This window comes from Nycticebus coucang, chromosome 5, assembly GCF_027406575.1.
Source record: "Nycticebus coucang isolate mNycCou1 chromosome 5, mNycCou1.pri, whole genome shotgun sequence".
In the NCBI taxonomy this organism is placed as follows: domain Eukaryota; kingdom Metazoa; phylum Chordata; class Mammalia; order Primates; family Lorisidae; genus Nycticebus; species Nycticebus coucang.
Window position 1 is genome coordinate 3,957,139 of NC_069784.1, and position 24,169 is coordinate 3,981,307.

A 24,169-nucleotide genomic window follows, 5' to 3' on the forward strand; every position below is an offset into this window, starting at 1 on the left:
GTATCTGAAAATAAGATTGCAACTCCTCTTTTCTTCTGAATTCCATTTGCCTGAAAAATTGTCTTCCAACCCTTGACTCGGAGCTTTAATTTGTCTTTTGAAGCCAGGTGTGTTTCTTGCAGACAGCAAATGGATGGCTTGTGTTTTTTAATCCAGTCAGCCAATCTATGTCTCTTCAGTGGGGAATTCAAGCCATTAACATTTATGGAGATAATTGATATGTGTGGTAGTATTCTATTCGTCTTATTTTGTGAGAGTCCATTGCTTAGTTTTATCTTTTGCATCAGTGTGGAGGTTAGGTTCTGTCCTTTGATTTCTGAGTTCTTACTTTGCTGCTGATTCATTGTGGTGGTCAGTGTGCAGAACAGGTTGAAGTATTTCCTGTAGAGCTGGTCTTGTTGTGGCGAATTTCCTCAATGTTTGTATATCCGTAAATGATTTGATTTCTCCGTCAATTTTGAAGCTTAGCTTAGCAGGGTACAGAATTCTGGGCTGAAAATTGTTCTGTTTAAGTAGATTAAAGATAGATGACCATTGTCTTCTTGCTTGGAAAGTTTCATTAGAGAAGTCTGCAGTCACTCTGATGGATTTGCCCCTGTAGGTCAACTGGCGCTTACTCCTGGCAGCTTGCAGAATCTTTTCTTTTGTCTTGACTTTGGACAGGTTCATAACAATGTGTCTTGGAGAAGCTCTGTTAGAGTTGAGGCGACCTGGGGTCCGATAGCCCTCTGAAAGCAGTGTGTCAGAATCTTTGGTGATATTTGGGAAATTTTCTTTTATAATATTCTCTAGTATGGCTTCCATTCCTCTGGGGCATTCTTCTTCCCCTTCTGGGATTCCTATAACTCGTATGTTGGAACGCTTCATAAAGTCCCATAATTCTGACAGTGAACGTTCTGCTTTCTCTCTCTTCTTTTCTGCGTCTTTTACTATCTGAGTTATCTCAAAAACTTTGTCTTCTACCTCTGAAATTCTTTCTTCTGCATGGTCTAACCTGTTGCTGATACTTTCCATTGCATCTTTAAGTTCCCTGATTGACTGTTTCATTTCCTTCAGCTCTGCTATATCCTTTTTATATTCTTCATATCGTTCATCTCTGATTTGATTCTGTTTTTGGATTTCCTTTTGGTTATTTTCCACTTTATTAGCAGTTTCCTTCATTGTTTCCATCATTTCTTTCATTGTTTTCAACATGTGTATTCTATATTCCCTTTCTGTCATTCCTAACATTTCTGTATAGGTGGAATCCTCTGCAGTAGCTACCTCATGGTCCCTTGGCGGGGTTGTTCTGGACTGGTTCTTCATGTTGCCTGGAGTTTTCTGCTGATTCTTCCGCATGAGTGATTTCTTTGATCTGTTTCCTTGCCCTAATTTTCCTTTCACTTCCTCTTGCTCTTTAAGTTTTTGTGCCTGTGGACTAAGGGTTACAGGACCAGAAGGGTGAGAAGGTTGAGGAGCAAAAAAGGGATGAAAGAAAGGAGGACCGAGTGATAAGAAAAAAAAGAAAGATAGAGAAAGGAGAGGGGTTGGGGATAAGGAATATTGACAAAAAGAAGAGAGGTACAGAAAGAGGGAGACAGGGCAATAGCAGTGTACAGTAGGGTACTTTGACACAACCTTAAAAAACCCCACCTTCTGGGAGTGCCTAGTTGGGTGGTTCACTTGAGGTCAGCAGCTCTTTGCTAACCTGATCAGACACAGTACCCCACCTCCACCAAGTAGAGAGGAAAGACAAAAATGCTATAAATCAAACCAAAACAAGCAAACAGAAAACTTTACGGGGATACAATTGGGTGAAAAACCAAATGATAGCGGTAGAAACACTAGCAAAAATGAAGTTCTAGTTATTAAAAAAGGCAGCAATGGGAAATTATAATTAAACTAGAAAAGTTGAGAAAGAAAAAGGGATCTGTATGGAAAAGATTGAAGTTAAAAAACAAAAGAACATCAACAACGTCAAAATAAACAAAAAAAAAAAAAAAAACCAAACAAAAAAAAAGAAAAAATACACAACCAAAAACAAAGCAGTTTGTATATGTTATTGAATATTGTCTGAGCAACACGTGGTCTTCTGGGGTATGAGATGTTAGTCACAGTTCTGATACGACTGGAGGCTGCTGATTTCTCAAACCCCAGCAGGTAGACACCCTAAATCTCTCTTCAGCCCACTTAAAAGGCACTTTGAACTTGTAAACTTGCTGAGCAGAAGCTTTCCCAGCTTTCTCGCTGGAATCACTGCTGAAGTGGCTATCCGCTTACCCAGTGTGCCAAAACCGGTCTCACTCTGCCCCTGAGGGTTAGGGCTACAAGGCGGCTCAGACCCCACCCTTAGGCTACTTGGTTGCTGGGTTACAAGCTCCCACCCATTTCTAGCTCTGCTACCCTGAGGGCGGAGCTTGCCGGGGCAGATCACTGACAATGGTTCCGTGTGACCCACCGCCAAACACTATTAGCTCCGTCTGGCTCAGCGGCACAGACTGGGGCCCTAGACAATGGCCAAAGTTCTCCGCACTCCCACTCAGGCCTTCCCCAGGGCAGTTCAACTCAGTGCCAAGCCCAAGGACATCAAAACAGTTCACAGGTAAGGCCTTTCTGGTTTGCAGTCTCACTGCTACTGAACTTACAGTTGTGGGCGGGTTTAGACGGATTGAACACACGCAACCACTTGCCGGTTTTCCACTGTTTTAGTCCTCCTCTTGGGGTCCAGAAGTCTCTCGCTGACTCCCTGTATCCTCATAGGAGTGATGATAGGCAGTTCCCACCAGCCAGAGATGCCTGGAATCCTATCTCCCCAGACTTACGGTGCCCAGATGCAAGGAAGCTGTTACTCGGCTGCCATCTTGCTCCGCCTCCTAGTAGTACTATCTTTTGAATAGATTTTATGTATGTGAAGAGTTACTGGCGTTTCAAGATAATTCTTCTAGGTAGAATTACTTCAGAATGCTTCATTTAGGGAAGCAGACTAAAAGTTTTCCTACACCATCCAGTTTGAAAAGTCCTACAAAGACCCCCTGGAGCTCCTTCATCCAGTGCTCTGCACCAGAACCAGCCCCAGTGAATGCGTACACGTTACTTTCCAGGAGGCGTTTTCTCCATATAAAACATTACAAAGGCTAATATTGACTTAATTTGCTGTATGATATTATTGACTTGCCTGGGTCCACAGAGAACGCAGGTAGTCTGAAGGGGGGAAGGCACTGGAAGTGAGGAAAATTCACCAAAGGCGGGGAGGGCTCGTGCAAATGTAGCTTCCTTCTATTTAAATACTTTGTCTAAAAATAGTCCTGTTGCGATAATCAGTTTTTGTCAAGTTGTATTTTGGGCTGTTCATTTATTTTAGGTTCTTCACCAGAGTTCCAGACTTATTTATCCCCCATGTTTTTTCGTAAACCATTTCTGCCCAGTGAAATAAATTCCACTTGCTATTGCAAAAAAAGGGAATCTGATGGTAAAATCCATATGCTATTTTATTGATTCTTTCCATTGAACCTCATAATAGCTGGTTTTCAACCCATACTTTTTATACTAGTAGAATAAGCATTTAGTGGCTAATATGTATCCAGAGTGGACATAAAGTTCACGTGCAATTTGTATATTCTTAGTAATATTATTCTGATATGATGCAAAAAAAAAAAACTTCTAGAATAGATATTTTTAGATCAGTACAATCTAAATCTTACTAATATTTTTCCTGCTTCCTATCTGTGCCATCCCCAGCAGTTTATATATTTAACATTTCTAGGGCTTGATTTTCTCATATTTTGAATACAAGGGTAATCTTTCAGATAATTCACATTAACTTATTTTTATTCCTTCCGATATATATCATTGTGACAACTGAAATTGTTCATTAAAAACAAATCATGACTTTCATTATTGTCAGCATCAAGCATGACCCTAAAAGTATCTTTTAAGAAAAAGAACTAAAAAACGTCTGGATACATCATAAATTAAATCTTTTAAAGTTTAGTAACTAGAAGTGGTCTGGCAGTCAGGAACTAAAACTTAGATATTCTTTGGAGTGAAATGCACTCCAAGGCGGGCCTCCAGGAATTCTCATAGATAAATATCCAGGAGAAATGAGCTTGTTATAAGGCATTATTTAATACACACAAACTCAGGAACCAGAGAAACGTGACACCATAAATCAGAAGCAACAGGAATAAAAAGCAGGATCACGCTGCACAATTTTCAGATACCGGAATTTTCTAAATGTTTTAAGAAATATGAAATGGAAATGTAGGAAAAGAACAGAAGTTTACAGAAAAAATTAAGTGGATTTTTCAAAACAGGAGGGGCAGAATTAAAGAAACCAACAAGCTGTGATGCATCCTGGTGTTCACAACATCCTGTCTGAAGAGTATAGCAAAGGGCAGGTTGTAAGCAGCCAGAGAGAGCCCAGCGGGGTCCACAGTGAGTCATCAGAGGTGTCAGAACGCACCTTCAAGACCTGTCGCTCCCTACAAGGTAGCTGGGAAATAAATACTCCTATCTCTCTCCTCCCACACCCAGATGTCCTGCTGGTACCTTTCACTGGCTAAATACACCTGGGCAGCAGAGGAAGGGAACTTTTTTGATGCATGATGGAAATTTCTTTACCAGGATGCAGAACAGAGTAAAAAAGGGGAGGATCGAGAGAGACAGAAAGAAGATTCCAAACTCAGGAGGTAAAGAGACATTGAAGACAGAGTGGAAAGGCCTGAATTGCATTTAAACTGGAGTTTAAAAAGGGGGCGAATCAAGTATTCAAACATAAAATAGATGATGCTGTTTCAGAATGTGGAAACACAATACATCTCAGATCCAAAAAGCAAGCCCGGTTTAAGAAGAAATTTACAACGGGACAAGGGGAAACTGAAGAACCCAAAGACAAAAGAAAAAACCTTAAAATAGGCCAGAAGCAAATGATGGCCTTCTAAGGAAGAACAGTGAAATTGATAACGGATTTGTCAGTAGCAGCAGTGAAGCCATCCTGTTGGGAATAACGCCTTCACTGAGCTGTAGGATGGAACTGTCCACGTTGGACGCTTTACCTCACAGAGCTGGCCTTCAAGAAGAGCCAGCAGGATGTAGGAATTTTCAGATGAACAACAGCTGAGAGGGTTTTAAAAGTCTGACTCACTTTAAAGAAACACTGAAAGGATCAACTTCAAGAAGAATAAAAGTGATCAAAGATAGGAGGTCTGAGATGCAGTAAAGAAAAGGAGGCAAATGTTAAATATGTGGGTGTATCTAGACATAAAAATCATGACTTCCAAAGTAGGAGACACAAAAAAGAAAAAAAAATCTCAATTCAAAAGAAGAAAAGCAAAATAAAAACTGTATATAAATAGGAAACACAAGATAATAGATGTATGCCCAAGTCATTATCAGTAAATATAAAACATGAAAATATATTCTTATTAAAAACTGAATTATTTTCAAAAAGTTAGGTTTGAAATATGCAGCAATATTTGCTTTCCCAGAGACATATCTTACATAGGCAAATACCCCCCAAAAAAACCTTATTAAAAAGCAATGGAAAGTGATATTCCAAGCAGTCACCCCTTGAGAGAGGTCCTGCAGCTCCACCATGATCCGATGAGCAGACTGTGTGGTAAACAGCCTTCCTGTGATCACTGCACTGTGATAAAAGGTTCAATACATCAGGATGTTAGAACTTCTAGATATGCAATAGTTACAATAATCATAGTCTCAAATAATGCAAAGCAAAAATAACAGACTGTGAGAAGTAGACAGATTCACCGTCCGACTGGAAGAAGTGTGCATACTTCTCTGACTAGTTAATAGGAAAACCCAAAGAAGCAACGTTTGGGTTAATAGAGATTCTTTTCAAAGCATATTTGGACTTTTGTAGTCAATAAACATTGAGTTATGCAGATTAAAAAAGCTGGTAAAAGCTGAAATGTTGTGAGTTGACAAGTGCTAGAGTGGAAGAAAAAGTTAATTAGCAGTGATTTTCGGGTTAGGCATCATTGTAAAATAACATTTGAATAAAGACTTGATGGAGGTAAGGGGCTCCACCGCTGGAGGGAAGGCTGAAGGCAGGAGTCTACTGAACGTGTTCAAGATGATGGATTAAGAGGAAGAAAGGGGTATGAGAAGGAGGTGCAGGCAACGGTGCACAAGGCCTCACTGGCCATCTAAGGACATCTGGCTTCTGCTGGATGTGGAGTGGGAGTTGCTAGAGCGCTGGGCGCGGCACGGTGAGCTGACCCGACTCATGATTTCAAGGACTCTCTGGCTGCCGGGTTGAGAACAGGCCACGGAGAGCAAGGCTTGTAGCAGACACGGTAGGGGTGTGCTCTGCTATTCCTGTAACACATTTCATATTCACTACATTTATATTACTGTAAGTCATTTATTTATATACCCACATAAAAAGCCAAAAGAAGATAACCCAGAGGAAAGAAAGTAGAGTCCTCTGGCCCCAGTGGGAGAAGGAAGTGAGATGGAGATGCCGGGTCCAGCACTTAAAGGGGAAACAGTTGTGTACCTGGTGATGTGCTTCCCCAAGACTCCACAAACTTCTAGAAAAGACAGAAATATTTTTAAATGCTCCTAGAACTAACAGAAAATGATGTGATGCCAATCAGAATAGTTCAAACTATTAGCGTACTCAGTTTTGAAGAGGAACTTAATTGAAGTTTCCCCAGAAACCTATCTTCCTGAATAAATGAGTCATCTTGATTCTTCTTTCCCTAGTCAGAGGTAGAGCATATTCCAAATACGAAAAGATTAAGCATATCTTATGCTTTACAATAAAATTACAAATAGGATTGTGATGTTTTCTTTTTCTCATCAATGAGTCATAGCATCAAATAGTACTCATTTGATTAATTCTAAATAACAGGGAACTTATTTTAAAAAATGTTGCGTATCTTTACTCTGAAAACCATATGAGACAGTCCTAGAGAATTTGCCAGGAGAACATTATGCCAACACCCAAAAAGCTATCAGTTCAGTGACAGACTACCGCTGGTTTGTGGTCCATAACTGCGTCTTGAAGAGATTTATCAGGGGAAGGAGGAAGAAGGCGAGCAGGCTGAAGTCAGACGTCACAGCAGGTGGTCTTTACATCCCTGGATTGGAGAGACTACAATGCCTTTTATATTCCACACTGAGTATGTGTTTAGATATTTATAAACACCTTGAAAAGATGAGCATTTATTCATATTTGCCAACTCTCCAAAATCTCACTTCAAAAAGGGACACACACTTTTCTTGCAAAATCATTAAATTCCTTCCATGCACAGTTTTCTGCATCTCAACAGCTGCCATGAATGATAGTAGCTTTCTCTGAGACGTAGGAAGGCTCCGGCAAGGCGGGATGATCTGGACATGAGCAGAACAGTTCTTTCATTTAGGTAGCTGTGCTCAGGTGGAGAGATGTGCAGGCATCAGAAAATCCAGGTTTGAATCTGGTTTAGCTGCCAACCTAGAGCGGGTCTTAATTTCTTCATCTGCGAAAGACCCAATGCACAGGCTTTTCCTAAGGATGAATAATACATTAAAGATGTTTTGTAACTGAAGGCACATTAGCACTGTGTAGGGCATATGTTCACTCCTAACACCATTCATTCATTCAAGCATTTAAAAATAAATATTTTATTTCTGCCATGCTCGATGTTTGCAAAAAGTGGAATCTAGATTTTCAAAAAAGTCCATTAAGACACCCATCTGTTTGAGTTCTATTTCTTTGATAAAAAGTGGGAATAATGTACTGTTGGGTTTGCTCTTTCCCTAAATGTGTAACTTGGCAATGTAAGAACTAGTTTCTCCACTCTGAAACCATTGCTGCTCCTTGTTCCTTTGGTAAATCATTGCTAGCCTTACAAATCAACTGTTCTGATTAGTTTCCAGCTCAAAAGCATCTTTCTTTTAAGTGTCTTGCCCCTTGCCTAAGACACTTAACTGTAGTTAAGATGTGCTTTCTTTTCATAATAATCTTTCTATATAACTTGAATTTGACTTCGTTAACTATCAGTTCACATGCCCTGTTTCCCTGAAAATAAGACAGTGTCTTATTTTAAGGTGTGCTCCCAAAGATGCGCTAGGTCTTATTTTCAGGGGACGTCTTATCTTTCCTGTAAGTAGGTCTTATTTTCGGAGGATGTTTTATTTTCGAGGAAACAGGGTAGTTGGCTGAACTGGGTGGGTGTTATTTCTGCACTATCATTTGTAGATCTTTATACACGCTTGAAACACTTATCAATGGCTATTACTAGCAAAATGTGCATGCTTTCAGTACGGTCCTGGTCTGGAAATAAGTTAATTCTGGTTCAGATTCAACTTTCCTTAAAAAAAAAAAAATGGCACCAGTAAAGCCAGTGTCTGTAGAAGTTCAAGTACCTGATTAATGTGGAAACACACACCAAAGGGGACGTGACCTCACACACTGAGTGGAGGCTCAGCAAAGCTCTCCTCAGGGGATGTTCAGCTCTGGCTACATTTGTGAGACATCACCAAGAATGTTGTGGACACTTGTGCTCTAACCTCTGGTACCTGTTTGGAATTAATCTGGCTGCCCTTATTTCTTTCTGGCAGTTGAACATGTAGGCTGCCCTTGTCAGAGCTCTTTAGAGCACTGTTAGAGCATCTCTATATTCTGGTCACTTCACTTAATCTCTCCTTGCTGGAATTATTAACACAGTCCCACTAGTGGCTTGGCAAGCTTGAGAGAGGCGAGAACAGCATCTTTGGAGTGTCCTGGCTGTGCTCCCAAATTTTGTTTTTGGTCATTTTGTCTGACCATTTAAAGTAAACTGTAGATCATAGATGACACTGTTGGAGAGTTGGCGTCATCAGAAGTGTAACCTCCAAAAGATGGAAATGTCACAGCTGCATGTGTAATGGTTGGGATATGTACATGGCTCGGTAAAACTTATAACTTGACTTTAAGTGTGTTTTCTAGTGGGCACCACATTTAGAATTCCAAAGGAAAAAAGGTCTTTTAGTGTCTTTAAATGTTTTCACCTATTAGCATGTTGTTTGTGTCGTATATGTGAAACTTCTTTCACCCAGTGATCATTTCTGCGGTTCTCAAGAACTTCAAATGTCACTGATAGAAGCCAAGAGTTTAGTGATAATAACTAATGATCAAAAATTAACCTGTCATCAGCAATGTGCAAACAAACATGTATTATACTTACCTATATCGTGTATAGGCACTCATATATAATGAAATATTAGTATAAATGTTAATGTTATGTTTAATAACAATTTCACTACATATCTGCACCACAAAGTAAAATCTCAAAAAAATTCAGATTTTCAGTGTCCTCACTAAATTATAAGACAATCATGAAATCGTGATTATAATGATTAAAAATCAACTAGAAAATGATGAAAAGTGAATCTCACTTGAGCCACTTCTGCCATGGGCACGTCACTGACCATTTCCGAGCCGCTCCCCCTCATCTCTGATCTGTTCTTTCCTAAGATTGCTCAAAAGTTTAAATTTAAAAAATGGTAACACATTATAAAATATTTCCATTGTTTCATCCAAAGTCAAAGGTCACTAGTGAAATATTTTCTAAATTTCCCCCAAAGTTACATAGCACTTTAATTCATGAGGACAATGACCCACTTATATTTATCTTAGTATCCTTGAAAGATTATTATTAGTAATCCTTTAAATGGTGCAGATGAGAACTGAAGTGTACTTTGTGACATTCTTCTTTTTTGAAAATTAGCAACTTATATACGTAGATATTCTGGGTTTCTCTAATAACCAGGACATTTGTTTAGCCAAATATTTTTTTTTCTGAATAGTATCATCTGTTCATTTTCTTTATTAAATAAAGGCCAGTTCTGATACTTTTCCTAAAATAACAGATATTTAAAATGGTAGTATAAGATTGCGTTTTTATTTGCGATGATTAGGACTGAGAACCGCTACATTGACCAAGCTCTTGCACGGAGCAAGCATTTTACATGTGTGAACATGTTTAATCCTCACAGCATTCCTGCAAGGTGGGAGTGTTGCCCTCACCAAGCACATAACTTTCCCTAAAATTATCCTTTAAGAGACAGAGTGAGAGCTTGAGCCCAGGCGGTCCGAGTCCAGAACCCTGGCTCATCACATTCAGGCCCTACCACGTAGCAAACATCATCATGTCTCCTGCACATCTGCTCAAGAGTAGTGCTAGAAGGCCGGCGCGGGGCACCTTGGTTCCTGGAAGACTGACTTGGGGATCTCTGACACTAATAGGAACCATTTAAATGAAACTCTAAATCTCTTTGGAAGTACTTTCTAACCTGCATTTCACTTTTTCTGACATGCCCTTAACCAAGTTACATAGAAATCAGTCAGCCCACATTTTTCACATAATTGATAGTTAAAGAGATAAAAGCAAAATACAATAGCCCATTCAAGAGAGTTTTTGCATATGTTTCCAACCAAGGTAAGTTTTCGTGTCCAAGTGTGATCACAATGAGTAAAATTGGTTTTTAAAATTATACTACAATTTTATGTAGATGTTTGCAAGTGCAGGGTATGGGTGCTATATTTTGCTATCTTGAGCTGGTAAATACTAGTGAATAAGTATAAATTCACTTAAATTGTTACTAGATCATCATGGAAACTCATGCACTTGCTGAAACATATAATCAAAATTGTGCACTGAATTAATTCAAGAGTCAGGAACTAGAAAATTTGTTGTCATTTAATTTACATAGGCAATCTTCCTGGTAAAACTGTGGTAACAGGCCAGGAAACTTGTATCCCACTCGGTCCCCCCTTCCCCCAAACACAAATATAGTAGTAAAGCAAATTATATCTTTAACTCTTCAGGTTCCCATTTGGTTTGTTCTTATTGTATTATCATTACATTCAGGAAAATAATTCTTTTTTTTAGTATTTTTTAATTTTTTCAAATTAATACGAGGGTGTAATTTTTAGGTTACATTGTTCTCACTTCCAGGGTAAAGCTCCATTTGTAGAAGAGCCCCTCACCCAGGGATGTGTTATACTCCCACACAAGGTGCACATTAGGTGAGATGCCACCTCCTGCCCTCCCTCCTTCCACCAAACATCCTCCTTCCTCCCGCCACACTTCCTTCTATCCCCAAACTGTACTATATTAGTGTTTTATTGCTCTTATGAACAAGTAATTATTTATATATCAATTTCATATTAGTATGAAGTACAGTGGATATTTATTTTTCCATTCTTGTGATACTTTACTAAGAAGAATGTATTTCAACTCCATCCAGGTAAATGTAAAAGATGTAAAGTGTCCATTTTTTTTAATGGCTGAATAGTATTCCATGGTATACATATACCATAGCTTATTGATCCATTCATGGGTTGATGGGCACTTAGGTTGCTTCCATGACTTGCTGATTATGAATTGAGCTGCAGTAAACATTCTGGTGCAAATGTCTTTGTGGTAAAATGATTTTTATTCTTCTGGGTAGATACCTAGTAATGGGATTGCAGGGTCAAATGGAAGGCCTGCTTTTAGATCTTTGAGGATTTTTCATACTTCTCTCCAAACGGCTGCATTAGTTTGTAATCCCACCAGCATTATAGAAGTGTCCCCTTCTCTCCACATCCACCCCAGCATCTGGTGTTTTGTGACTTTGTGATGTGGGCTAATCTTGCTGGGGTTAGGTGATACCTTAGAGTGGTTTTGGTTTGCATAACTCTTTTTTTCTCGCTTGAAATGAGCTTCAAGTGAAACTAAGATTTGTTACCCACTGCACATAGAGAAATGTGTTTTTCAGTTTACAAACATAAGCAAGGGCATCGAGCAGGTGCGTCCATTCACACAGGCCCATAGAGTAGCCTCTCCCTGAGTGTGGACTGACATCACCAACCAGGCTGATCATCAAACCAGTGATAGCCCTCGTTTATAAAAATCATGTAGGTGTTAAAAAACCATGTTTATATTTTCAAAACGATAAATAAGTACCATGAATTTGTTCTGAGTTTTCAAATCTACAACATTCAATAGCATTTCTTTTTTAATGTTATAGAAGTTAGTAGAATATGCATCATGGTGCAAAACTGGAAACTTTACTGAAAACAGAGAGTACTGATCTCAGAGCACCTGCTGTTCCCTCAGATCTGGGCAGCAACGTGAGACTCTGACTCCAAACCAACCAACCAAATAAACAAATAAAGAGAGTGTGTTCTGTTAAAGATGCCCACCCACGTTGTGTTGGATGAATTTGTCGTATTTTCTGGTTGTCAGCACCACCATGTCACTAGTAACTAAGAAGTCCGGTTTATGTTAACCTATTATTTCAAGAAGTGACAATTATTAGAGTTAGAAATGCCTCTCAACTCAGTCATCAGCATGGAGTGAGAGTAGCAATTCCACATGTGAAAACTGGTGTGGGAAATTTTGTGCTTTTTTTTTCCTAAAGAGTGAGATTACCCTTTTTTTTTTTAAGTTGTTACCAATTTTTTTTTTTAAATCATAGCTGTGTACATTGTACATTAATGCAGTTATGGGGTACAAAAAAACAGATGTTGGCCTGGATGTGGACAAAAGGGAACACTTCTACACTGCTGGTGGGAATGCAAACTAATACGGTCCTTTTGGAAAGATGTTTGTAGAATACTTAGAGATCTGAAAATAAAACTGCCATTCGATCCCATTAATTCCTCTACTAGGTATATACCCAGATGACCAAAAATCACATTGTAACAAAGATATTTGTACCAGAATGTTTATTGCAGCCCAATTCATATTTGCTAAGTCATGGAAGAAGCCCAAGTGCCCATTGACCCACGAATGGATTAATAAACTGTGGTATTTGTACACCATGGAATACTATGCAGCCTTAAAGAAAGATGGAGACTTTGCCTCTTTCATGTTTACATGGATGGAGCTGGAACATATTCTTCTTAGTAAAGTATCTCAAGAATGGAAGAAAAAGTACCCAATGTACTCAGCCCTACTATGAAACTAATTTATAGCTTTCATATGAAAACTATAACCTAATTACAGCCCAAGAATATAGGGAAAGGGGCGAGGGAGAGGAGATTACTCTTTATGAAACTGTTTACTTTGCAAGGAATTACTCATTAGTCAATAGGTCTCCACTTGAGCCAGCTGGGGCTGCTAGAACAGAGCAAATACCATAGCCTGAGTGACTCAGACAACAAACAGACGCTGGCTCTCAGCTCTCTAGCTGGGAAAGCCAGGGTCAAAATGTTTGCAGGTTATTCTTTATATGAAGGCCTTTGTGAAAGGTGTAAACAATGGCCCTTAGAGGGGAGCTGTTCAGGCCTGGTTTATTGAAAGAGGGAGGGTGACCTGCCTGGGCAATGAAAAGATGTTGTCTGCCCCAGGGGCACAGAGACCACTTTTATATGGGGCCTTGGGAGGCAGGCAATTCCACAGCTTCCCTGTAAAGTTAGGGTCTTTGGTGTGAACTTCTGGGGTATGGAGGGCTAGCAGGATTCTTTGTGTCAGGAGGAGAAGAAGACAAGGAGGGGAAAGGGTTTGTGTGTGGCCCCCCAACACTTTGTACTGGCTTCCAGATGGCCTCCACCCATGGCAGAGAGAGAAGGTGGGATAACCCTCTCTTGTCATTCCATCCTCTTCTACAAGTACCACTCTCGTCATGGAGACTTGACCCTCATGACCTCCTCTAAGCCTAAATATTTCCCAAAGGCCCTCCCTGCAAATCACAAAAAGGTTTGGGGCTTCAAAATGTGAATTTGGGAGGATGCATGCAGTCTCTAGTAGTCTCTAATTAGAGAATGTGCACAGTCCATGCACATGGCATTTTGGTATTTTTGAATTGAAATGCCTTGAAAAAGTTAAGCACTCTCTAATTCACGTCGTCCCTGCCACTCCTGGCCGCCTGACTCTGTGCCAGATAATCTCAAGGGTGCTGCCCGTCAAGTCTCAGCAGTGCTTGAATTTGTGACTATTGATTTAGTTTTTCAGTATTTTGGTATTAAAATACTCCTTTGATTCTCTTTTATAGGATGGAGAACCTAATAAGGGGACGGAATCCCCCACAATATCAGAGAAGCCCTTGTAAAGAAGTCCGTGCAGCCCTTCGGAAGAGGCCCGAGGAGGAGTGTAAGTATGTTTCACAGGATTGACTGTTCTAGGGAGATTTGGGGACAGGATTGACTTTGTTCTAGGGAGATTCTGGTGACAGGACTGACTGTGTTCTAGGGAGACTCTGGCGAGGGAATTAACTGTGTTCAAGGGAGATTCTGGTAAAAGGATTAACTGTGTTCTAAGGAGATTCTGGTGAAGAAATTAACCGTGTTCTAGGGAGATTCTGGTAAAAAGATTAACTGTGTTTTAGGGAGATTCTGGTAAAAGGATTAACTGTTCTAAGAAGATTCTGGTGAAGAAATTAACTGTGTTCTAGGGAGATTCTGGTAAAAAGATTAACTGTGTTTTAGGGAGATTCTGGGAAAAGGATTAACTGTGTTCTAGGGAGATTCTGGTGAAGAAATTAACTGTGTGCTAGGGAGATTCTTGGTAAAACGATTAACTGTGTTTTAGGGACATTCTGGTAAAAGGATTAACTGTTCTAAGAAGAGTCTGGTGAAGAAATTAACTGTGTTCTAGGGAGATTCTGGTAAAAAGATTAACTGTGTTTTAGGGAGATTCTGGGAAAAGGATTAATTGTGTTCTAGGGAGATTCTGCTAAAAAGATGAACTGTGTTTTAGGGAGATTCTGGGAAAAAGATTAACTGTGTTTTAGGGAGATTCTGGGAAAAGGATTAACTGTGTTCTAGGGAGATTCTGGTGAAGAAATTAACTGTGTGCTAGGGAGATTCTTGGTAAAAAGATTAACTGTGTTTTAGGGAGATTCTGGGAAAAGAATTAACTGTGTTCTAGGTAGACTGGTGAGTAGTATAGTGAAATGAAAGGGCTAAACTTTAAATGTGTAGTCAAATGATAAAATATTTATTGAATTGAGTTGATTTTTATAAACAAGTCGCCATGTGTTCCCTGAATATTGGTGCATACTTAGAATGTGGCTTCTCTGATACTTCAAGATACTGGACTGATAATCAGGCTTCATGTTCAATAAGGTCGGAAAAGTCTGCATCATCTACTAAATTGTCTTTAAACATTCATACTCTATATCTTAATGATTTTGGAAAATCCTAAAGAAACTTTTGAAATGTATTGAAATAGACATTCTCCAGTTTCCATTTAACCACAGTGCTTTTTTTAATGTTTTGGGTTTAAAAAAAAAAATACCCTGTAAAATCTTTAAAAAGCACAGTATTAGATGAAAGAATCATATAAACCTTTATAAAACTGAAACATTTGATTTAATTGACTTAGAAAAAAGTTTTGAAAGATAGATGCCATGTATGTGGTATCTTGCCATAAAGTCATTTTAGTCTATCCTCAGTGTATTAAATATTACAACCTATATTTGACTATGGAGATCTTATTTAAATATTTGTAGTCTGTAATATGTGGTTGTTAGAGACTTTTAACATAGTATTCATATTTTTTATAATTGTGGGACCACACCTATGATGCATCTTACAAGGGTACACGTGAAATTTACTACATGTAGAATATAAATGTCTGAACATAATAACTAAGAAAATGCCATGAAGGCTGTGTTAACCAGTGTGATGAAAACATTTCAATTGTATATAAAACCAGTACATTGTACCCCATGACTGCATTAATCTACACAGCTATGATTTAATAAAAAATAATAATAATTAAAATGTTTATAAAAGGACCTGTAATACTAACTTTCCTCATTTGCATGTAATTATTTTCAGGGAAATAAATCACATTACATTATGACAAAAATTTTTCTGAAATTTGAACTTTTACAGGAATTAACAATTTATAAGGACCAAGCCAATGTAGTGGATTCACTGAAGTATAAATTTAGTACACTTTTAAGACTATATCCACATTTTAAATTAGTTTGGGGTATACTGTTCTGAATAAAGACCAAATACATTAAAACAGGGCATGCGCATGGCACATTGAGTGTTTTTGTTTTATTATAAAGCCAACAGATAACCTTATTAGGATGACATGTATGTCATTCAATACAATGTTAATCTTGTTTTAACTAGTAGATTTATAGCTTCTAACACTACAAAAAATATTTAATTAAAGCTAAAATTTGAAATAAAGATAGAATTCATGGACATTTAAAACAAATAATACATAAGATGTGTCTCTTGCATAAAAATGTTGCTTCTTTCATTGTGTTGACATGAAAACTTTGAGCTTTCTTCTCTATTCTAGTTTAACATAATCAGTGGAATCTGTAATTCTACAGATTAAAAAAATAAAACTAGAAGGGATATTTGTGGATACATCTATAGGTAGTTCTCAGAGCGTTGCTATTTTGAGTGCTCTTGTACGGAGTTGATCTAGGCTTAGGATTGGCCAACTGTGGTTTATTGATAGAATCTAGCCTGATAGCTGTTTCTGTTGATAAAATTTTGCTGAAACACAGCCATTGCTTATTTATTTAGACATTATGTAAAACTGCTTTTACATTGCAAAAGAATTGAATAGTTGTGAGAGATAACGTATGACCCACAAACCCAAAAATATTTACATAATTCTTTATGGAAAAAGGGTTTTGAACCCTTGTCTGGGCTGATGGTTCTGAAAGTGTGGTCTCCAGACCAGCAGCAGCCCCTGGGAATTTGTTAAAAATGCTAAATCTAGGTCTTCAACCTATGCCATCTGAATCAGAAACTCTTAAATTGGCCCCAGTAATAGGGATTTTAAGAAGCTCTGTAAGAGATTCTGATGCAAACTCAAGTTTAAAAACTATTAGCCTGTTTGAAATAATTGGTATCAGATGATTGTAAATTATCTATGCAAAATACTACTAGGTATTTTTCATAGTCAAGTTTCATTATTCTCTAATGTCAGGTACAAGCATTTAGGTGTGTAATTTAACTGTCACTGTGTTACATAATGTGGGCCAAGAAACAGGTTCTAAACAAATGGATTGTGGCACTCAGGCTTCTATTTGAAGTTCCAGCACAGGAAGTCAGCTGGACTCTGTCATTCAACATGGAACGTTGAGAAAAATGAGAAATCTCCAAAATGTTATTCTCTTCCAGAGAGGTCTTCATTGTTCCTTTTTGGTATAATGACAGGTTCTTTTTGTGCTGTTACCAACAGTATCAATTCCCTGAGAACCAAGCCACATCTCTATATTGGAAGCACATATCCTGGTAGTTAACTGTTAACACACAAAAGGGTTTGTTCTCTAATACGACACTTCATGTGACCAGCGGGATGATCCAGAATATCACTTTTTTAAATCTAAGACTCAGTAATACTTAGTTGATTTACCTGAAAAACATGAGGAGACCGATAGAGCCTACCTCATAATAGGACTATTTTAAAAATTAAGGGAAATATCTATATTAAGTAGCTGGAATGGCACTTGGGATGTAGCAAGTTTTCTTCTCTCTCTCTCTCTTTCTCTCTTCTTTTTATTAGTATTCTTATTTCAACCTAAACGTTTTTTTGAGGATATTAACACATGTTTTTGAGAGAAATTCAAATGCACAAAAACAATACCAATATTTTTCGAAATAATAATGCATGCCAAGAAACAGGTTCTAAACAAATGCCTTGAAGCTGAAATTCTTGCAGCAGTGTTGTCTAGCACAATGGCATGTTTCTTTCCCTGTAATTCTACAAATTCAATATACAATCAACACCAATACTGCTTGGCCAACTCCCATAGAAAGCTGCCACCTCGGAAACTATTATAAAAAGTCAAATGATGGGAACTAACAGGAATAGTGGGACTTGCCTCAGGCTGTGGGATTCTCCAGAGCTGGGCAAGGCCTCTGTCACCTGGAGATGTTGGTATACGGGAAGGTTTTGCCAAATAGCATATTTCATAGTTTTATAGTTCTTTGTGCTCTTTAACAATCTTTTCTTTTTTTTTTTTTTTTTTGGCCGGGGCTGGGCCCCACCTCCGGCATATGGGACTGGCGCCCTACTCCTTGAGCCACAGGCGCCACCCTTTAACAATCTTTTCAATGTTAAGATGCACATGAGGACACCAGACATAGCACTTAGCCAGTTATTTAGTGTGAATTACATCTAACAATGGTACCTTTAACATAGCTAAACAAATTTTCAGTAAAAAAGAAATCAATTCTTGTAGAAGAAAGACTTTTAAACATGCTTCAGATATTCTACCATTGAAATGAATGAATGAATAAATAAATAAAGCCACAGCACCATTCAGCTATAGCCCTACACTCAAGTTCTCTTCCCAGGCAAACCTCGCAAAGGAATCATCTATTCTTGCTCTGTTTACTTACCTCTCCCTCCTTCAAATGGTCCAAGCTGGTTCTTATCCAATTACTGTGCTGAAACAGCTTTCATTCAGATCACTAATAATCTTTTTATGTTGCTGGAAAGGTTTCTTATGCTGTGTAACAAATTACAAAATTAGTGTCTCAAAATAATTCTCATTTATTATCCCACAGTTTGTGTAGATGAGGAGTTCAGGCACTGAGTCCAGGCAGGAGGACTCTGCTCCTGGTTCTTACCAAGTTTAAGTCTGATCCAAAACTCAGTTGGGGAAGAATTTACTTCTAAACTCACTGTTAGCAGAATTGATTTCTTTGTGGTGGTATGACCAACAGCCCCAGCTCTTTTCTGGCTGCCAGCTGAAACCACCTTCGGGTCCTAGAGGGCTCCTGAAGCTCCTTGCTGTATGGAGCTGTAAAGCTGGCTGCTTCTTCGCTCTTCTCAGGGAGAAAGCCCTGTCCCTCGGGTAAGTGATGTCACCTGGCTAAACCAGGCACACGAAAGACAGCCTCAACTTACTCTCAACCAATTTGGGATAATAATTATTCCATCACCTTTGGCTAGAAGAAGGGCACAGGTCCTTCTTGGTCCAGGGAGAAAAGATGCTATAGGGCTCAAACATTAAGAGCTGTGAGGACGACCACGAGGCCATCGTAGAATTCTGCTGACCATTCACTAAATCCTTAATAATGTTTTTCAGTGCCCTTCTTACATGACTTCTTAGCAAGAATCAATATTATGGATAATTTCTTTCTTTTTAAAACTACCATAATCTGAATATTTTGAATTTTCCAAAAATATGTATGTTAAAATCTAATCAACAATGTGACCATATTATAAGGCAGGCCTTTGGGAGGTAACAAAGTGTCATCGGTGAACCAGAAAATAGCCCTTACCAGATGCCAAATCTGCCGGCACCTTGATCTTGCATTTCCCAGCTTTCACAACTATGAAGAAGAAATGTTTGCTGTTTATAAGCAGCCCTGTTGATGGTATTTGGTTATAGCGGTCTGAACTGCCTAGAACGTTCTCTAATACCTATGCTACCACAGTGCTATACTTATTGTTTCTTACACAGTGTTTCTGACTACCCTTTTGTATGCTCAAACTTCTCTTTCTAGCCATTATATATTTGAATTTTGGAAGACTGTTTGAAGTCGTCTTCTTTTCATATATCCTGTCTCTGCAGACTGTCAATACATAAGGTGTTGGTTATTCCCGTAGTTGGGCGACTCACAGGCTCACCTCTCCCTTCCTGAGCTCTCTCCATTCACCCCAGTGCGACTTGCCACATTGTCTTGGACATCTCAACACTGCTCAAGTTCAGCAAATCTCAAACCAAATCTGTGATCATTTGCTTCCAGTCTGAACTTTTTTCAGTGTTACCTGTCCGAATACTAGGTGCTGTAAACCTTCCAAGTTCAAAATCTGTAAGCCTAGGAGTTGTCTTTCATACCTTTCTGGCCCTTTCTCCTAGATCACCTCCAATTTCAAGGCCTCTCAATTTTATCTGTTAAGTATATGTTGACTTTCTCCACCAATCATTTCTGCAAAAATTTTACCATATACTCCTCAATAGAGCTTTCCTATATATAGTTCTGAAAGCTTTTCATGTTAGAATGACCCTGTGGCTTTCCATTGCTCACTGAAGAAAGACGAAAAGTCTTACCATAGTTTGTAAGTGAAGTGGAGCCTGGCGTCTCCTCCCTCACACTGACCCCTTGCCCTCTGTGCCCTAATCACATGTCTTCATTAGAAGCCTTGATCACATTTAGTGATAGGAGAACAAAATATATATTTTTAAATGATGTAGAACCATAGAGAAAACATCACCCCAGAAAAGAAGAGTATGCCTTTGGAAGGTAATAAATGAATAAACTAAAATTAAAAAGAACAGAAAATTAAAAAATTTCAGTAATCACAGAAAAGATAAGCACTCTATGAAGTAACTGCAGAATAATGTGAAAAAGTTATAACTTAAAAAAAAAAAAAAGAAAGAACAATGGGGTGGTTCCCATGGCTCAAAGGGGTAGGGCGCCAGCTCCATATGCCAGAAGTGGCGGGTTCAAACCCAGCCCTGGCCAAAAATTGCCAAAAAAAAATAAAGAAATAAAGAAAGAAAAAATGAACACTGATGAGGAAGGGAATTATTAAAAATCTAAACATGGAGAGAAGAATTAAAATCTTCACTAGAGGCGTCAAAAGAAGATTTTATATTGTATAAATATTAGGAGTTTGAAGAACAAAAGCTGGAATCATGCTGTGAACACGAAAGATAACCAAACAATAAACAATGACAAGCAATGATGAATATGGAGAAATAAGGAATGAAAATCCAACCTAAGAATTACAAGTTTTCTTTAGAAACAAATCATAACAATTCAAAGGAAAAAACAAGCTGAGGTTTAACTGAAAATACTCTCTAAAGTTAATGCAACATCTGACTGCAAAATAAAATGTCTTACAGCGTACCATATAAAAATTAGTTAAATAAGATCTATTCTCAGATATATCCAAGCAATGATTTTAATTCTTTGAGAAACAACACATAGCATATTCCTTGGCACGTAGGAATTGTTTAATAAATAGTTTAGAATGAATGGAAAATAGGTGAGGAAATTAATTACTTGACTTTAAAAGTGAAAATACACCACAACAGTCTGTTGGAAAGAGAGAAAGAGAAGGGTGGGTAACACAAAGAAAGAGAAGGAGAAGAAGGAAGGGGGAAAAAAGGAAGGAAGAAGAAAGGAAGAGAGGAAGGGTGGGGGGCAGGATGAAGGGAGGGAGAGTCAAACTTCTGACTCTGGAACAGACGGCACAGACTCACATTTCCCTGTCCCTCCCTTCTGAATGGAACTCAACACCCAGGAATTACTCGCAGACTATGAGGAAATGATTCTCGATGCTGGAAAGAAGATGGCAGACTGGCCGGAACGTCAGGACTTGAGGAGCGACATCATAGTGTGTTTCTCGGATTTTCTTTTTATCTCCCATAAATTTCTGGACTGGGCACCAGAGAGACCTGCAACCTGGCAACAGGCATAAAGAAAAGAAGACAAAAGTGAGAGAAGCTGCTCTCGGCTCAGAGGGCTGAAGGAGGGAAAAATACCACAGAGACCCAGCCTCCATTCTGTAATCCTAAGATCATAGACTCTTAGGCTTCTTCAATTCACTGTGAGCAGCAGACTGGACAGGCTCCAGGCCCTCCCAGCCCTGCTCTCCTTTGTGGACAGACCAATCTGGTGGACCTGGTGGCAGCAGTGAAGGCCTGTGTCTTCCTCCCTCTATCCAGTGTCATAAGACCCAGCCCTGGTGGCTTCATGCCTTCCCAGAACCTCACCCAGCAATGTGAGGAAACTCAGAGATATACTTTCAGTTCTGACAGGTGATGCGAGAAGGGGGTGAGTGGAAGCCCCAGCAGTGCCAGAACAAAGCAGCCCAGAACAGCATTAGCATTAAAAGGGGTCAAAAACTGTCATCAGAACTAAAGCCCACAGATGTAGTTCAGAACCTATAATTTAAACCTCAACAGGGCAAGTGCCTGGGAAAATAAAAAATTTCAGTAGGATTAAGAATTTCCTGATATAATAAACTATTCAAAGTGAAACTGAATATTGCTCATCATAGCACAAAGCCCCAAAACTACAATCTGAATGAGAAAAGGCAGTCCACTGACCCCAATACCAAGATGAATTAGATGCTGGAATTATATGACAAGAAAATTGAAGCATCCATCATAAAAATGCTTCAAGAGACAATTACATAGTCTCTTGAAACAAGTGAAGAAAAACAGAAAATCTCAGCAAAAAAGATAGAAGTTATTAAAAAGAAACAAAAGGAAATTATATAAGTGAAAAACATAATTACCAAAATGAAAACCTCCCTGAATGGACTCAACAGTAGAGTGAAAATGTCAGCAAATAGATCAAGTGAACACAAAGACAGCTTAATAGAATTTACTCATTCTAAGCAACAAAGAGAATACAGACAAAACAGAAATGAACAGAGCCTGAGGAACTTGTGGAAAAATAAAAAATATCTAATATTTGTATCATCAGAGTCCCAGAAGAGGAGAAGAGGTATGGAGATGAAAAATGTATTTGAAGGAGTAACGATTACAAATGCCCTAAAATTAGCCAAACACATAAATCTAAGTCTTCAAGAAGCTATGTGAACTCTAAAGAAGATAAACCTTAAAAAAATTCACACCAAGTTACGTCACAGTTAACTTCTAAGAACTTCTAAGGACAAAGAAAAGTCTTAAAAACAGCCAGAGAGAAATAACACATTACATATGAAGGAACATCGATTCAAATGACGGTGCACTTTTCATTTGAAACTGTAGAGGCCAGAAGGAAATGGAAATACGTTTTCAAGTGTTACAGGAATTGTCAAACCAGAATCCTATATCCAACTAAATCATCCCCAGCAATGAGGGAGAAATCATCATTCTCAGGTGAAGGAAAACTAAGAAATTTGTTGCTAGCAAATGGCTAAACAGGACTCTCCAAACAAAATAACAAAAGAAATAAGGCCTGTACCTTTAGTAAAGAAATCACAGCACAATGTATAAAATAAAGGTCAGCACAGTAGACTTCTCTTTTACCTTATTTTTCATGGCTGAAGCAAAATCTACACTATGATCTAAACTGCACAGGATATATAGAGGAAATAATTAAGACAATTTTATTTAAAATATAGAGAGAGGTAAGGAACCTAAATGTGAGGGTTTCTCTACTTCATTTGAGGTGGTATAACACTGGTGTAAGTGGACCATGTTAAGTTACAGGTATAGATAAATAGAAAGAGAGAGGGAGGGAAAGAGGGAAATAGTAATAACTAGAACACCCACTGAGAAAACTATAAAAAATTATATACTCTAAAACATTATAAATAAATCAAAATTGAACTAAATATATATTCAATAACCTACACAAAGGCAATTGAAAAGAAATAGAAGAACAAGAAACTGAGGGAACAGAACAGAAAACAAATAATAAAATGGCAGACAATTTTTAATATATCAAGAATTACATTAAGTGTAAATGATATAATTACCACTGTTAAAGGACAGAGCCTGTCAGACTGGATTAAAGAGCAAGACTAACTATATGTCGCCTATAAAAAAATGTCCTTCAGATACAAAGACACAAAAAGGTTAAATATAAAAGGATAGAGAAATATATACCTTGCTAAATTATTTAAACAAAAGCTAGAATGATTATTATCAATATCAAGAAAAAAGTAAGCTCAAAGCAAAACATAATATAAGAGATACAGAAAGTCATTTCATAATGATGAAGACAAGAATTCCTCAGGAACATATAACAATTCTGAAAGTCCATGCCCTCAATTTATTTTTATAAATTTATATTTTCTTCGACTTTGTTTTGTTAACCTATGACGTCTTTTCGTTTCATTTTCCTCAACCCAGCTTAGTTTTCAATAGTTAAGAAATTCTTGGTAGCCTAATTGTATTTGTAATCTGCTTAGAAAAGAAGCTATTATTTTCATATAGAGAGATTTATGAATGTGTAATATTCCCTCAAATTAAGCAGAGTCTATTTTATGGACACTAAAAACAGACAAAGCTGATTGAGTTTCTGAATAATAAGAAGCATTCATTGAAGAGTTTTGCCAATTTTGTTTTTTATTTTCTTATAAAATTTAAATTCCTAATAAGTCTATTGTTATGGCAGTGATATTATACTTTTACTTAATGTAAATAATCCACTTAACATTAGCAAGAGGTAACACTTAAATTGTTTTGTTCTAAGATAACTGAATGTTAGCCTTTCAAATATCAAAGTGTTCCAATATTAATCAGTTTGCTAAAAATCATTATGATTAGTCACGTTCCTGCCTTCATATTAAAAGCCACTGAACATTATTTAACC

The 24,169-nt window shown here is 38.0% G+C and overlaps 1 protein-coding gene across 14 annotated transcripts in view; it reads left to right on the top strand.

Annotated features, from left to right (window-relative positions):
* The window catches only part of LRRC7 (leucine rich repeat containing 7), a 626,043-nt gene that overhangs the window by 183,551 nt on the left and 418,323 nt on the right, over window positions 1-24,169 (top strand). For 13 of the 14 annotated variants that reach the window (XR_008380264.1, XM_053592544.1, XM_053592545.1 and 10 more), the window contains exon 2: window positions 13,951-14,048. Coding sequence is in view for 12 of the 14 variants with exons in the window: in XM_053592544.1 (XP_053448519.1) it covers window positions 13,951-14,048 (98 nt within the window). In the remaining 2 variants the exon portion in view is untranslated. Of the gene's footprint in view, window positions 1-13,950; window positions 14,053-24,169 lie in introns of all 14 variants that reach the window. The other variant, XM_053592540.1, reaches the window with a different exon arrangement.